The sequence below is a fragment of the Ranitomeya imitator genome, chromosome 10 (genome assembly GCF_032444005.1).
Source record: "Ranitomeya imitator isolate aRanImi1 chromosome 10, aRanImi1.pri, whole genome shotgun sequence".
Taxonomy (NCBI): domain Eukaryota; kingdom Metazoa; phylum Chordata; class Amphibia; order Anura; family Dendrobatidae; genus Ranitomeya; species Ranitomeya imitator.
Window position 1 is genome coordinate 119,008,244 of NC_091291.1, and position 17,436 is coordinate 119,025,679.

Below are 17,436 nucleotides of genomic sequence, written 5' to 3' on the forward strand. Positions count from 1 at the left end.
GCATTGTAGATAGCACAAAGTCTACTAAGCCTGTGATTGGCTGCAGCGGTCAAGTACTGTCGTAGTGACATCACTGTTACAGCCTGTCAACAACGATCGGGGCAGTAGTCTGGCGCCATGCCTCCGGCTGGCTCTTCTCAGCGCTGCTAGAGGTGAATGACAGCTCATTCCCATAGTGTCAGACCTGACAATCACCTGCAGCGGTGCTGGGAGTAGCCGGCTGGGTTCTATGAAATATATGCTCTCTGAAAAATCATAAAATCAGGAATCTAACAGGCGTTATTGGTAAAACGGTCTTACGTCAAACGGTATCCATCAGGCCACTGCAAGCTCCATGGGAGGACTTTCCGTTATGGGCCCGGCTGCAGACCTTTGACCTGTCTCGAGCTTTCTAATATCACTATCGCAGCATCAGATCTGAACCTGTTCCTCCTACTGACGACTGAAAGGGAAATTTGTTAAAAAGAAAAAGGATTTAAACTATTAAAAACTGCATTTTATTTCTACAAATATATAATAGAGAAAAATAAATATGTCAAAGACGCCAGTCCCTGCTCATGTGTGATGGTCCTCCACTGGAATACAACGTTCATGATGTGACGTAGTGGTGGACGCGTCTGTATTGTACAGTGTTATGGTTCCTGGGACCCGAATCCTCATCGTCATTATTATTGTTTGTAAATTGGAAAACCGAAGTCTATTTCATGTCCAGCAGACTTAGAACTTGAGGCTGAAGCCGGGTCCGGCCGCAGATGCCCCCTGATTGGTGGTGGTAAGGTGAAACCCTGTGTCCTTGAGATCATCGTCACCCTGGAATAAAAGAGAGAATATGACGATAGAGGTCAATACACACGAGCACAGAAGGGAAAGCCCATCATAGACATGGTCATGTATAGTGATCGGATGCAGAAAACTAACTGTATGGTTGCATTGTGAGACCTTGAATCAGTGTCTGGAGTAAGGCCCTGTACACACTGTGTTTTATGCCTCCATCAATGCTTGTGGAATGAACACCGGGAACGTTTCCTTCAAAAGCAAGAACAGATTTACTAAGCAAATCTGGAAATCTGCCGCATATTACAGATTAACCCCTTCACGACATGCACAGCACTAGTACTACGCATGTCTCCCCCTTTGATGTGGGCTCCGGTACTGAGCCCACATCCTTTCCGGCACATGTCAGCTGTTTTGAACAGCTGACATGTGCCTCTAACAGCTGCGGGTGGAATCGCGATCTACCTGTGGCTGTTAATCTCCGACAGTGGCATTTAACGAGCACTTCCGGCAAGTGTGCCGGAAATCTCACCCATCAGTGACCCCGTCAAGTGATCGCGGGTCACCAACGGGTTGGCATGACAACCAGAGGTATCAAGCAGACCTCTATGGTTATCATAGCCAGATTGCTATGGTCGACGCTCACAGCAAGTCAGCTATATACAGAAGATCTGATCATCGCCTGTGTGTAGCAGAGCCGATCGGGTTAGGGCAGCTTCTAGTCTTCCATGAAGGCTATAGAAGCATGCTAAAAGTAAAAAAAAAAAAATGTTTTTAAAAATATAAAAAAAACAATTATAATAATAAAAGTTCAAATTACCCCCCATTTGGCGCATTCAAAGTAAAACAATAACAGTTTAAAAAAACCACATATTTGGTATTGCCACGTTCAGAATCACCCGATCTATCAAGCTATAACAAGAATTAATCTGATCGGTAAACGGTGTAGCGAGAAAAAAAAAAAAAAAAACGACAGAATTATGTTTTTTTTTGTTCGCCACAACATTGCATTAAAATGCAACAACAGGCGATCAAAAGATCGTGTCTGCACCAAAATGGTATCAATAAAAACGCCAGCTCGGCACGCAAAGAATAAGCCCATACCCAACCCCAGATCACAAAAATTGGAGACGCTACGGGTCTCAGAAAATGAAGCAATGTTTTTTGTTTTTTTTACAAACTTTGGATTTTTTTTCATCACCTAAATAAAAGAGAACCTAGACATGTTTGGTGTCTATGAACTCGTAATGACCTGGACAATCAATGGCAGCTCAGTTTTACCATTTGGTGAACATGGTAAAAAACAATCCAAAAAATAGTTGTGGAATTGCACTTTTTTTTTCTTGCAATTTCACCGAACTTGGAAGTTTTTCCCCGTTTTTGAGTACAAGACATAGTAAAACCAATGGGGTCGTTCAAAAGTACAAATCGTCCTGCAAAAAAAACAAGACCTGTTGATGTAAAAATTAAAAAAAATTATGGCTCTGGGAAGAAGGGGAGCGAAAAAAAGAAACGCAACAACGAAAAAGGGCTCCGTCTTGAGGGGGTTAAGGGTAGGGTTGTTTTGGATGAGATTTTACCAAATGTCATCCATGTGCTACATAAAAAATCCACAGCATTAACTTGACTCATGGTGTGTAATTTTCACTTATTTCACTCTTTGCTGGGTTGCAGCCAATCCATGGCATTTCTGCAATAAAATCCGTAGTTTGATTCCGATTTTGGCACATTATTCCTACGTTCCACATTAATGCCCCCACTACTAATAATTAGCTCGGGTCTTCTAATGCTGCATCATCCTTCCTCTGTGGCAGAAGATCAGTACTAATGAATATAAGTCCTGGATGGACAAACTTACCAACTGACTGTATCCGAGTCCACCCTCTGGGGGCCGAGGGCTTGTGGCACGTTTCACTCTCGGCTGTTCGCTTTTTGCCGGCCACGTAGGAAACATGGACGGGTCAATTGGCAGAGGCGTCTCACCAAAGTATTCGTGCTTTAAGCCGTCTTCTGCGGTAATTCGTTTTGCAGGACAGTAGGTCAGGAACCTGGGGAGGGGGACGCAACACAACATTATTAGGGGGATAGCAGAACCAGTCACAGCTGTTTTCTAATCATTCCCTCCTCTATAGACCAAGATCATATGCAGCCGTGAAATACTTACTTGTTCATGAGGTCAAATCCTTGGTCTGACAGCAGAGCCCCAAATCTCTTTCGGAGGTTGTTGTAAGGATATTCGGAGAAGGTCATTTTCTTTATTGCTGGAAGCTCATTGTAACCGGGCCAGATCTTCTCACTTGGGGTTCCGAGATCCTGGAAACAGAAATACGGTACAGCTGACTGATAACTACATACAGTATCCAGAAGAGCCTGGTAATATTGATAATACATGAGATAATCTTCCTCCCCCGGTAACTCATCCCACCAGATCACCTCCAAGCACTTTGAGAAGTTTGGACTCACTAGGCTTCCATAAAGGTTGACATAGAAGAGTGTGGACTGGCCAAAAAGGCAATAACCCAATTGCCAAATATTCTCCTTGATCTATTAGTGAGCAGATTACCATCTTCTGTCCGGGATCCATATTACAATGCGATATTGCCGATATACACATTATATTGTTTGTATACCATTTTACTCCTTTTCTGTGCTGTGCACTGACGGTAGCAGCGGCAGAGTACTGCGGTGTGTGCACCCTATAGTGTGATATTACAACTACACCCATCGTGTGATCCTTTATATAATACTTTAGCTCAAGGATACTTCAACAAATGACAAAAAAAACAACAACTTTACCTTAAAGACCTTATTGATTTGATCAATCTCAGATTTCCCTTGGAAGAGCGGCTTTTGGGTCAGAAGTTCTCCAAATATACAGCCAACTGACCACAAGTCTATGGCCGTGGAGTATTCCTGGCAAGAAGATATTGAAAAGAATGAAACTATAAAAGACTTGAAAACCAAGTCCAACCAGGCAACACTTTATGTAATGCTTATAAATGGAAGCATGCACACCATCCTGACCTATGTAGGGACCTCCACATAAACTACAAGGACACCCTGTGTAGTCCGATCCTGCCGCATACCATCCATGTTCGGTAGATTAGTAAGAAGTGGCGGCGTACAATGGAGAATTTACATAGCTGTCTCGTCTGATTTTAGATATATTACAGCATTAAAAAAAATGGTTGTAAACGTGACAAAGTCTATCAGTCTTTCAGTGACATGTACCTTAGCACCGAGCAGAAGTTCTGGAGCTCGATACCATAAGGTGACCACGATGGGAGTATAAGGCTTTAGAGGAGAGCCATATTCACGAGCCAAACCAAAATCTCCAACCTGTTAAAATAAAACACAACTAAAGCCAATGAATTAAGCAAATCATTGGGTGCAAAAAGATAAATGGATTTAATATACCAGCACTCTTAAATGAAAAAATGGAAATAGCCCATCCCAGTAAAGAAAAGCATAATGTCTGCACCTTATGTCTTTGAGATAAAACACTACTGCACTTTGCTATCAAGGTTTATCTCTTCATCTACACATAAAACTCCATAAAGAGCAGCGTCCGACGTTCCAAACCCTGAAACCCCTAATTACTACGATATGTCACCAACGTGTAATTGCCAGAGGTCCGAGTGCGGTGACCACCGCTGCTCATTAGTAATACCATACAGCTTTCCCTTCTTTGGCTTCTTCCAGGAGGCCGGATGGAGACGAGGCAGAAGACGTCGTACCTTTAATATTCCAGCATGACTGAGCAGTAAATTCGACGTCTTGAGGTCCCTGTGAAGAATCCAGTTATCATGGAGATGTCGGACGCCCCTTAACAGCTGAATCATAAGTGTCTTCACTTCACCTGCGGAGGGAAGAGATGGGCAAAGGGTTTTATAGTCACTTTTTACTTTACTAAAATAGTTGGAATAATCTGTCCTCCACTAATAAGTAACAGACGTCAGCTGGAAAAAGAAGAGAAGACAGAACTTACTGCAGCGATTAATTCATGTTCAACAGTTTTAGGAATTAAATTCCAATTCCGAGAAGTTTAGGACTTTTAAAAACTTGTTCTATTTCTTACATCAGGACTGAATTGTGGGACGTTTTATCACTAAGCAATCAGTGACAGATGACTACAACCTCCAGTACAGAGGCCATGGCTATTCAGGAGGGTATGAATATAAATGGTCACCATTTAGGGATCTGGCTGCAGGGACGGACATTCAGTAGAAACAAGATTTCCCAAATGACAAAGTATATGTATATGTACATATACTTATTATATATAATAAATGACTCCGTGTATTCATCACTCACCTGGTAGGAAAGGCTGTTTCATGGTTTCCATGAGGCTTTTCAGATCATGCTCCACATAGTTCATCACAATGTAGATTTTGTCCATATTGCTCCCAACAACGATTTCCTGGAAAAAAAGAGAATCAGGTCAAGTATCAGCGGCAGAGAAAAGGAGATTTTTGTGTACTCACCATAAAATCTCTTTCTCTTAGCCTCTAATTGGGGGACACAGGATCATGGGTGTTATGCTGCTGTCCACTAGGAGGCGACACTATGCATAATCTGAAAAAGATTAACTGTGGCTCCTCCTCTGCAGTATACACCCCTGGGCGGCGTCAGCCTTCTCCAGTTTTGTGCAAAAGCAGTAGGAGGAATGTAACATGAATAACATAGGAATGCCTATAAGAAGGCCACTATGTACGAGCTCAAGAAAACAATATGAGAACTCAACAGTAACAACGGCCCGGAAGGGCAACATTGTGGGAGCTGTGTCCCCCAATTAGAGGCTAAAAGAAAGATTTTACGGTGAGTACACAAAAATCTCCTTTACTCTGTCGCCTCATTGGGGGACACAGGACCATGGGACGTCCCAAAGCAGTCCCTGGGTGGGAAGCAATGGACGAATATTGAGCAGACAGGCCCCTATACTTGGGGCACCGCCGCCTGCAGAACACATCTACTCAGGCTCGCATCCGCTGAGGACTGGGTATGAACCCTGAAGTGTTTAGTAAACGTGTGTAGGCTAGTCCAAGTGGCCGCCATACACACTTGTTGTGCCAAATGGCCCAAGAGGCCCCTACCACCAGTGTAGCGTGTGCCGTAATGTCAGCTGGAACAGTGAACAAATAATGACTATCAGGAACTTAGCTTCTGCAGGAGAAGGCAGGTCACCAGAGAGATCCAGGAGCGAACTGAACCAATGCAAAAACATTGACAGCTGGCATGGAGTAACGATCTGAGAGGAGTTAAATAGAGCAGCCAACCAAAGGATAAACCACGTCACCTGTGTAAGGAACCTCAGAAGCAGCCGCTTCACTCACAGCCACCAGAGGGAGCCCATAGACAGAACTCGCTGAAGTACCATTCACGACCACAGGAAGGAGTTCGACAACAGAAAAGAGAATTCACAACAGTACCCCCCCCCCCCTTGAGGAGGGGTCACCGAACCCTCACCAGAGCCCCCAGGCCGATCAGGATGAGCCAAATGAAAGGCACGAACAAGATCGGCAGCATGAACATCAGAGGCAAAAACCCAGGAATTATCTTCCTGACCATAACCCTTCCACTTGACCAGGTACTGGAGTTTCCGTCTCGAAACACGAGAATCCAAAATCTTCTCCACCACATACTCCAACTCCCCCTCGACCAACACCGGAGCAGGAGGATCAACGGAGGGAACCATAGGCGCCACGTATCTCCGCAACAACGACCTATGGAACACATTATGGATGGCAAAAGAAGCTGGAAGATCCAAACGAAATGACACAGGATTAAGAACTTCAGAAATCTTATATGGTCCAATGAAACGAGGCTTAAACTTAGGAGAGGAAACCTTCATAGGAACATAACGAGATGACAACCAAACCAAATCCCCAACACGAAGTCGGGGACCAACACAACGCCGGCGGTTAGCGAAACGTTGAGCCTTCTCCTGGGACAATGTCAAATTGTCCACCACATGAGTCCAAATCTGCTGCAACCTGTCCACCACCGCATCCACACCAGAACAGTCCGAAGGCTCAACCTGCCCTGAAGAGAAACGAGGATGGAAACCAGAATTACAGAAAAAAAGGAGAAACTAAAGTAGCCGAGCTGGCCCGATTATTAAGGGCGAACTCAGCCAAAGGCAAGAAAGACACCCAATCATCCTGATCAGCAGATACAAAGCATCTCAGATAGGTCTCCAAAGTCTGATTAGTTCGTTCGGTTTGGCCATTAGTCTGAGGATGGAAAGCCGAAGAAAAAGACAAATCAATGCCCATCTTAGCGCAAAAGGACCGCCAAAACCTCGAAACAAACTGGGAACCTCTGTCCGAGACGATGTTCTCTGGAATGCCATGCAAACGAACCACATGCTGGAAAAACAATGGCACCAAATCAGAGGAGGAAGGCAGTTTAGATAAGGGTACCAAATGGACCATCTTAGAGAAGCGATCACAAACCACCCAAATGACCGACATCTTTTGAGAAACAGGGAGATCAGAAATAAAATCCATGGAAATATGCGTCCAGGGCCTCTTCGGGATCAGCAAGGGCAAAAGCAACCCACTGGCATGAGAACAGCAGGGCTTAGCCCGAGCACAAGTCCCACAGGACTGCACAAAAGAACGCACATCCCGTGACAAAGAAGGCCACCAAAAGGATCTAGCCACCAAATCTCTGGTACCAAAGATTCCAGGATGACCAGCCAATACTGAACAATGTATCTCCGAGATACTCTACTAGTCCATCTATCAGGGACAAACAGTTTCTCCGTAGGACAACGGTCAGGTCTATCAGCCTGAAACTTTTGCAGCACACGCCGCAAATCAGGGGAAATGGCAGACAAAATTACCCCTTCTTTAAGAATACCCGCCGGCTCCGGAACACCCGGAGAGTCAGGCACAAAACTCCTTGACAGGGCATCAGCCTTCACATTCTTAGATCCCGGAAGGTATGAAACCACAAAATCAAAACGGGAGAAAAAGAGCGACCATCGAGCCTGTCTAGGATTCAACCGTTTGGCAGACTCGAGATAAATCAAATTCTTGTGATCCGTCAAGACCACCACGCGATGTTTAGCTCCTTCAAGCCAATGTCGCCACTCCTCGAATGCCCACTTTATGGCCAACAACTCCCGATTGCCCACATCATAATTGCGCTCAGCAGGCGATAATTTTCTAGAAAAGAAGGCACAGGGTTTCATCACCGAGCCATCAGAACTACTTTGCGACAAAACAGCCCCTGCTCCAATTTCAGAAGCATAAACCTCCACCTGAAAAGGGAGCGAAACATCTGGCTGGCACAACACAGGGGCAGAAGAAAAACGACGCTTCAACTCCTGAAAAGCCTCTACAGCCGCAGAGGACCAATTGACCACATCAGCACCCTTCTTGGTCAAATCAGTCAACGGCTTAGCAACACTGGAAAAGTTAGCGACGATAAAAATTAGCAAAGCCCAGGAACTTCTGCAAGCTCTTCACAGATGTCGGCTGAGTCCAATCGTAAATAGCCTGAACTTTAACAGGGTCCATCTCGATAGTAGAAGGGGAAAAAATGAAACCCAAAAATGAAACCTTCTGAACTCCAAAGAGACACTTTGACCGCTTCACAAACAAGGAATTCGCACGAAGGACCTGGAACACCATTCTGACCTGCTTCACATGAGATTCCCAATCATCCGAAAAGACCAAAATGTCATCCAAGTATACAATCATGAATCTATCCAGGTACTCTCGGAAGATGTCATGCATAAAGGACTGAAACACAGATGGAGCATTAGAAAGCCCGAATGGCATAACCAGGTACTCAAAATGGCCCTCGGGCGTATTAAATGCCGTCTTCCATTCATCACCCTGTTTAATTCGTACAAGATTATACGCACCACGAAGATCTATCTTGGTGAACCAACTAGCCCCCTTAATCCGAGCAAATAAATCAGACAGCAGCGGCAAAGGATACTGAAATTTGACTGTGATCTTATTAAGAAGGCGGTAATCAATACAAGGTCTCAAAGAGCCATCCTTCTTGGCCACAAAAAAGAACCCTGCTCCCAATGGTGACGACGACGGGCGAATATGACCCTTCTCCAAGGATTCCTTTATATAACTCTGCATAGCGGCGTGCTCTGGCACAGATAAATTAAACAGACGGCCCTTAGGAAACTTACTACCAGGAATAAAATTAATAGCACAGTCGCAATCCCTATGAGGAGGTAGGGCACCAGATTTGGGCTCTTCAAATACATCCCGGTAATCTGATAAAAACTCGGGGACTTCAGAAGGAGTGGAAGGTGAAATTGAGAGCAATGGAACATCACCATGTACCCCCTGACAACCCCAGCTGGACACAGACATAGATTTCCAATCCAATACTGGGTTATGGACCTGTAGCCATGGCAACCCCAAAACGACCACATCATGCAGATTATGCAACACCAAAAAGCGAATATCCTCCTGATGTGCAGGAGCCATGCACATGGTCAGCTGGGTCCAATACTGAGGCTTATTCTTGGCCAAAGGTGTAGCATCAATTCCTCTCAATGGAATAGGATACTGCAAGGGCTCCAAGGAAAAACCACAGCGCCTGGCAAACTCCAAGTCCATCAAATTCAGGGCAGCGTCTGAATCCACAAATGCCATAACAGAATAGGACGACAGAGAGCAAATCAGAGTAATGGACAAAAGAAATTTAGACTGTACCGTACCAATGGTGGCAGACCTAGCGAACCGCTTAGTGCGCTTAGGACAATCGGAGATAGCATGAGTGGATTCACCACAGTAAAAACACAGCCCATTCTGACGTCTGTGTTCTTGCCGTTCAGCTCTGGTCAAAGTCCTATCACACTGCATAGGCTCAGGCCTATGCTCAGAGAATACCGCCAGATGGTGCACAGCTTTGCGCTCACGCATGCGCCGATCGATCTGACTGGCCAAAGACATAGACTCATTCAGACCAGCAGGCGTGGGAAATCCCACCATGACATCCTTAAGGGCTTCAGAAAGACCCTTTCTGAAAATTGCCGCCAGGGCACATTCATTCCACTGAGTAAGCACAGACCACTTTCTAAACTTCTGACAGTACACCTCCGCTTCATCCTGACCCTGACACAAAGCCAGCAAGATTTTATCTGCCTGATCCACTGAATTTGGTTCATCATAAAGCAATCCAAGCGCCTGAAAAAACGCATCAACATCACGCAATGCCGGATCTCCTGGCGCAAGGGAAAATGCCCAGTCTTGAGGGTCACCACGCAACAAAGAAATAATGATTTTTACCTGTTGAACGGGGTCACCAGAGGAGCGGGGTTTCAAAGCTAGAAACAGTTTACAATTATTTTTGAAATTCAAGAACCTAGATCTATCCCCAGAAAATAAGTCAGGAATAGGAATTTTAGGCTCTAACATAGGATTCTGAACCATAAAATCTTGAATGTTTTGTACCCTTGCAGAGAGATGATCCATACAAGAGGACAGACCTTGAATGTCCATATCTACACCTGTGTCCTGAACCACCCAAAGGTCTAGGGGAAAAGAAAGACAAAACACAGTGCAAAGAAAAAAAAATGGTCTCAGAAGTTCTCTTATCCCTCTATTGAGATGCATTAATACTTTGGGCCAGCTGTACTGTTATGACCTGGTGGTTAGGAGCGCCCGGAATGACCTGATAGTTAAACCGCATACAGGATGAGCTCTGGGATGTGGGAGCTCTGCTGACCGCAAGCCCTAATCCTATGACACACTCTAGAAATAGCCGTGGAGCGCTCCTGACCAGACGTAGGCGCCTCGTCACAGCCTAAGAACTATCTAGCCCTAGAGATAGAAAATACAGCCTACCTTGCCTCAGAGAAATTCCCCAAAGGTAAAGGAAGCCCCCCACATATATTGACTGTGAGTAAAGATGAAAGTCACAAACGCAGAAATGAAACAGGTTTCAGCAAAGGGAGGCCAGACTTACTAAATAGACAGAGGATAGGAAAGGTAACTTTGCGATCAGCACAAAAACCTACAAAAGACCACGCAGAGTGTGCAAAAAAGACCACCGCACCGACTCACGGTGCGGAGGGGCCACTCTGCATCCCAGAGCTTCCAGCTAGCAAGACAAAATCATGAAAACCAGCTGGACAAGAAAACAGTGAACAAATAATGACTATCAGGAACTTAGCTTCTGCAGGAGAAGGCAGGTCACCAGAGAGATCCAGGAGCGAACTGAACCAATGCAAAAACATTGACAGCTGGCATGGAGTAACGATCTGAGAGGAGTTAAATAGAGCAGCCAACCAAAGGATAAACCACGTCACCTGTGTAAGGAACCTCAGAAGCAGCCGCTTCACTCGCAGCCACCAGAGGGAGCCCATAGACAGAACTCGCCGAAGTACCATTCACGACCACAGGAGGGAGTTCGACAACAGAATTCACAACACACTGCGTAGCGAGGTGATTGCCACCAGGAAAAAAAACACCTTCCGGGAAAGAAGGCGGAGTAAGACCTCCTTAAGGGGTTCGAAGGGTTCTTCCTGCAATGTTGTCAGGACCAGGTTGAGGTCCCACGTTTCTAGTGGTCGTCTGTAGGGGGGAAACAATCGAGGAAAACCCCTGAAGAAAAGTCCTTACTCGCAGCTTGGTAGCAATGCGCCTTTCAAAAAAGGCGCTGAGAGGGCTGACACCTGGCTCTTAGGCGAGCCCAGGGACAGCCTGGCCTCCAGACCCGATTGGAGAAAAAAAACAGGTAGTTCGGGGAGGGAAGAAGGGAATGGAGTCTGGCCGCGAGATTTGCACAAGGTAAAGAGAACTTTCCAAGCACGGTCATGGATCTTGGCAGAGGCTGGCTTCCGTGCCCTGATCATGGTCCTAATGAAGTCCGTCGAGAGCCCTGCCTGGGTTAGAACCTAGGTTTCAAGGGCCACACCGTCAAATTGAGAGCCCCTGAGTTCTGGTGGTAGAACGGGCCTTGTGATAGAAGATCCGGGCGGTCCGGTAGGCGCCGGGGACGTCTGCTGAAAGTTGTACGACGTCAGCGTACCGTGTACGTCTGGGCCAGACCGGTGCGATTAAGATGGTTGGAACTCTATCTTGCTTGATTTTTCTCACCACTGTGGATAACAGGGGGAGAGGTGGAAAAATGTACAGAAGCTGGAACTGGGTCCAGTCCTGAACCAGAGCGTCTGCTCTGAGCGACCGCGGATCGTGTGTTCTAGTTGGAGACCTTGGCATTGAAGTGGGATGCCATTAGGTCCACATCTGGGGTCCCCCAGCGGTGTCAGATCTGGCAAAAAATTTCGGGATGAAGAGACCACTCTCCCGAATCTATTCCTTGTCGCCTGAGGAAGACTGCTTCCCAGTTGTCCACATCCGGAATGTGGACCGCCGAGAAAACCGAGCCTGTGTCCTCCACCTAGTGGAGCATGTGCGACACTTCTCGCATCGCCTGGGTACTGCGGGTCCCCCTTTGGTGATTCACATATGCCACAGTCGTGGCATTGTCCGATTGTATTCTGATGTGAGAGGCTGCCATTAAGTGATGGAAGGCCCTCAATGCCAGGAGTATGTCACTTCCACTGGGGACCACTTTCCCTGTGGTGTAGGTGCACTGCACCCCCAACCCGTCAGGCTCGCATCGGTGGTCAGAACCTTCCATTGACATGTGAGAAAGGATTTCCCCTTTGCTAGCGAGGTTGGCTTGAGCAACCAGTGCAGGGACCTCCTGGTTGACGACATTAGCTGGAATTCCCTGTCGAGAGGAAACAGGATTCCTGTCCCAGGACTTGAGAATGGCTAGTTGGAGAGGCCTGAGGTGAAACTGGGCCAAATGGGACCGCTTCTATTGCTGCCCCCATCCTGCCGAGGACTCTCATGGCAAACCGGAGAGATCGAGGGGGTTTGCGGAGGAGGATGCGAACCACTAGGCAGAGAGCCAGTGCCTTGTCCCTGGGAAAGGGCCCTAGACCCCTGGAGGTGTTGTCTAGCATTCCCAGGAAGGTCAGTGACAGACTCAGGGTTGGTGATGACCTTTGTAGGTTGACTAACCAGCCCATGCGACTCAGAGTGTCGTTTGTGATTGAGACGCTGAGCTACGACTACGAATAGATTGGAGTAGAACCCTCGGAAATGCTCGGCCGTGAGGACCGGTACTATGACTCCTGCTTGAAGAAGCGAGGAAACCGCTTGGTGGAAGGCACGAGCCTTGGCTGACGGTTTTGGGGGAGCCGAGAGGAAGAATCAGTTCGGTGGAATTTGAACGCTATCTTGTATCCGGAAGACACTAGTTCCCCGACCCCCTGTCTTCTGTAGTAGGCATCCAGACTTGTTAAAAAAGCAAAGTCGCCTATGGGCGGGGTCCGTGAGTCATGAGGAGGAAAAGGTCTGAGGTTTTCCTCCTTTGGGCTTTGACTGGCCTGCTTTTAACTGCTAGGTCTTGTCTGACCTTTGCGTCGACCGTGAGTTGTCCCTGCGTGGGGAACGGTTACATGCTGGACGCGAGACGGACCAGCCCGAGGAATTCCGAAGGGATCGGAATCGGGTTTGTTGCACTTCTTGTAAGTGCGTCTAGGTTTCAGTTGAGGGAGAGAAGTACTCCTACCCACGGTGGCGTTGGATATCATTGTGTCCAACTTTTCACCGAAAAGGTCACCCACTGAGATACGGGAGGTGCGTGAGGGACTTCTTTGAGGCTGCGTCCACTTTCCATTCCGCAGCCAGAGGATACGCCGAGTCGTGATGGCGTTTGATGTTATCCCCGCTACGCCCCTTGCTGAATCCTGAGCTGTATGAAGCATGTAATCTGCTACAACTGCTATTTGAACCGCTTGGTCCGACAGCTCAGGAGCAGATGCTTGGAGGCCAGCTTGTAAATTTTTGGCCCAAGCCAGGATGGCCTTGGCAGCCCAAACAGAAGCGAACGCGGGAGCAAGGGAGGCCCCTGCTGCCTCGAAAAATTGAACGAGCCATGCGTTCTACCTGCTGGTCTGCTGCATCCCTGAGGGTTGAGCTATCTGGCAGTGAAAAGAGGGTCTGTGCTGCTAGTCTGGAGACTGGGGGGTCCACTTCGGATGGATCTGTCCATTCCTTGGTGTGGGAAAAGGTACTTTGCCTCCAGATATTTGCGATTAGCGAATTTTTTCTCAGGCTGTGAGAGCCGCTTTTTAAGTATCGCTTTAAACTCTGGGTGGTTAGATAAAACCTTAGGCGGCTTCAAAGGTCTTTCAAAGGAGATCTTGGGGCCTCTGGTGGCAGATTAGAAATGTCCAGCACCCGATGGATGGGGAGATTATGTCCTTGATTAGCGCTGTATTGCTAGGGGGGATTGGGATCAGGGACCCCTCCGCTTCCCTGTCTGAGTCGGAGTCACAGATGCCTTCCGAATCCAGTGTATCACTGAGGCGTCCCCTGCTGGGTGAGCTGATGAGGAGGCTTTCACTGGTCAGGGACTGCGGAGATCTGCATTGTCTGCCCCTGGAAGGGGACGGTCTAGATAACCTGGAACTACGGTGTCTCTCCCTAGAAGGGAATGACCGTGCTATAGGATGACGCAGATGGACTTGACCTGTGGGTCCGCTTGCGTCCTGACCTAGAAGTGGATGTGCCAGGTCGTTCTGTTCCTGAGTCAAGATCTCCCTTTGCTGGGTTACGGTCATAGCCGAGGCATGACGCTGCAGAGCCTGAAGCAATGTGGAGGTTTGTTATCTATAGACCGTCATAGATTGCGACCTCTGAGTGACCCATTCTGGCGTGGCATTAGACACCGAGGCATTGGCAGGGGCTTCTTGGGGCTCTGACGCAGTAGTCTGGATGCAGTCCTGGCAATGCGGGTACATGCTGCCGCTGGGGAGAGCGGTCCCGCAGGCTGTGCAGAATGCATAATAGCAGTCCTGCCTGGTTCTCCTGGACCGTGAGCCCAGCATAGTGCACAGAGTGCAGAAGGGCTGGCTGCAGGGGACCTTACAGGGGTAGCTATGCAAAGGACCCTATAGGAGAGCCTTATAGGGAATATGGATTCACAGCCGAGTAAAACAACCCAGCTGTGATCATACCCCACCAGTTTGCCACTAGGTCCAGCGCCGAAGAACCACAGTCCTGTGCCCCCCGGAGACTGGCCGGCCTGGTCCTGCTGACCGGGAGATGCAGGGTTAATCCTTGCTGCAGTAGAAATGGCTGCCAAGGAGGAGAGGCAGGGGGAGAAGGGGGACAGAGAGCAGAAAAAAAGGCGGCAAAGCTGTGTAAAAATGCGCCCTTTCTGTCTCAATCCGCCCCCTCTATGACACTGTAGAGTGTCATATTTGTCATCTGGGGGGAAGAGAGGAGGCGGCGGTTTCCGCTAGGCCGAGACCTAAATTAGATGCCTGATGCCCAGAAAGGCTCCAGGCCGGCGCGGAAGTCCGGGGGGGTCGGATCTGTACCGGACAAACCCCCCCCCCCCCGGATTTAAAAGCAGGATAGCGGTGGGGCTATAAGCGGAAAGGGGGCCTGTGAGGGGTCCCCCTGAAGAAGTATAGAGCTGGTGCTGCCGCAGATACAGGGCGCAGGGAGCCCTGTGTCTCTATTGTGCCATTCCTGCCTGCACTCCCCCCGGCCCCGACAGGAGCCTGCAGCTGGGCTGGGGTCCCTGGATGCAGGCGCAGTGTGCTTGCCCATTGCTGGGAGCTGCAGAGTGCTGCCTATACAGGCCCTACCTGAGGCGTCTCAACCTAATGCCCCCAGAGGGGGAATAGGGAGGGTGCTGCTGTCACCATCAGGGGGCTTTATCCTCGCCTCAACCTCAACCCAGAAACCAAAAGGAATTGGGGAAGGAGGGGGGGTCTCGACTTCGAACCAGTACACAAGGGACTGGGGAAGGAGCGACATGGGGAGAAAGCCATCTCGACTTCAACCGGGCACCCCGTAATAGGGGGCCGAGGAAGGAGCCATGCCGGGAGTCTCACAGGACCCACTTTTCTTCATCTGTAATCCGTCGGAAAAAACTGAGTAAAAAATCTTAGGTGTGCCTCCTATGCGACACGAAGCAAAAACTGGAGAAGGCCGACGCCGTCCAGGGGTGTATACTGCAGAGGAGGAGCCACGGTTAATCTTTTTCAGATTATACATAGTGTCGCCTCCTAGTGGACAGCAGCATAACACCCATGGTCCTGTGTCCCCCAATGAGGCGACAGAGAAAGTTAACATTTTCTAGCTAGATCTCTGAATAGTACATTGCTGCTGAGGTTTCGCCGATGATCGAGCCTGTAACCCCAGCCTAAGGGAACAATAAAAAACACATACAGTACCAATTCTACCTCCGACTGACTAAGTTAAAACTGGATTAGCTCGTCGGCTGCAGAAGGATTGTATCTGGCGAGAAACCAAAGTCGTGTGTCCCGAGAAAGAGAATATTAAAGGAGTCATCTTCTGGTCTCGCGAAACCCCTGTATAACTCAGCTGCAGAAACCAAAACACTGTTCTTACTCACCCTCCCCTGGTTCCAGGGCTGAGTCTCTGCTGATGCTCCTGGTGTCTGTCATTGTCTGCAGCGCTGACAGCTGCAACCAATCACCAAACTCAGCGGCTCATGTTGTCAACTCTGGAAGAGCCAATGAACTCGCCGATTAGCTGCAGTGCTGTCAGAGCTGCAGGCAGTAACAGCAGAAGTGGAGGCTCAGTGAGGCACCCAAGGAGGGAGAGTTAAGCGCAATTTGTCTTTCCTAAAATGGTTTCTCCACAACCAATCTTTATACTATGTTTGGCAAAAAAATCGAAACAGTTGAGATCTACCAACTAGTCTCCTACTGTTCCCTGGAGGCCTCGTCAATGGGAGCGCGGAGGCCTCGTCAATGGGAACGCGGAGGCCTCGTCAATGGGAGCGCGGAGGCCTCGTCAATGGGAGCGCGGAAGCCTCGTCAATAGGAGCGCGGAGGCCTCGTCAATGGGAGCGCGGAGGCCTCGTCAATGGGAGCGCGGAGGCCTCGTCAATGGGAGCGCGGAGGCCTCGTCAATGGGAGCGCGGAGGCCTCGTCAATGGGAGCGCGGAGGCCTCGTCAATGGGAGCGCGGAGGCCTCGTCAATGGGAGCGCGGAGGCCTAATCAATAGGAGCGCGGAGGCCTCGTCAATGGGAGCGCGGAAGCCTCGTCAATGGGAGCGCGGAGGCCTCGTCAATGGGAGCGCGGAGGCCTCGTCAATGGGAGCGCGGAGGCCTAATCAATAGGAGCGCGGAGGCCTCGTCAATGGGAGCGCGGAGGCCTCGTCAATGGGAGCGCGGAGGCCTCGTCAATGGGAGCGCGGAGGCCTAATCAATAGGAGCGCGGAGGCCTCGTCAATGGGAGCGCGGAGGCCTCGTCAATGGGAGCGCGGAGGCCTCGTCAATGGGAGCGCGGAGGCCTCGACAATGGGAGCGCGGAGGCCTCGTCAATGGGAGCGCGGAGGCTTCGTCAATGGGAGCGCGGAGGCCTCGTCAATGGGAGCGCGGAGGCCTCGTCAATGGGAGCGCGGAGGCCTAATCAATAGGAGCGCGGAGGCCTAATCAATAGGAGCGCGGAGGCCTCGTCAATGGGAGCGCGGAGGCCTCGTCAATGGGAGCGCGGAAGCTTCGTCCCTGGGAGAACGGACGCCTCGTCCCTGAGAGCGCGGACGCCTCATCAATGGGAGCGCGGACGCTTCGTCCCTGGGAGCGCGGACGCCTCGTCCCTGGGAGCGCGGACGCCT

General features: G+C 49.1%; 1 protein-coding gene across 8 annotated transcripts in view; it reads right to left on the reverse strand.

Moving 5' to 3' along the window:
• Positions 1-474: 474 nt before the first annotated feature.
• The window catches only part of LOC138651646 (cyclin-dependent kinase 11B-like), a 74,422-nt gene continuing 57,460 nt past the window's right edge, over positions 475-17,436 (reverse strand). For all 8 annotated transcript variants that reach the window (XM_069741997.1, XM_069741996.1, XM_069741994.1 and 5 more), the window contains 7 exons: positions 5,089-5,194; positions 4,512-4,633; positions 4,006-4,113; positions 3,571-3,687; positions 2,939-3,087; positions 2,633-2,822; positions 475-810 (listed from right to left, as the gene is read on the reverse strand). In XM_069741997.1, the coding sequence (XP_069598098.1) occupies positions 718-810; positions 2,633-2,822; positions 2,939-3,087; positions 3,571-3,687; positions 4,006-4,113; positions 4,512-4,633; positions 5,089-5,194 (885 nt within the window). In that variant the 3' untranslated portion in view covers positions 475-717. The remainder of the gene's footprint in view (positions 811-2,632; positions 2,823-2,938; positions 3,088-3,570; positions 3,688-4,005; positions 4,114-4,511; positions 4,634-5,088; positions 5,195-17,436) is intronic.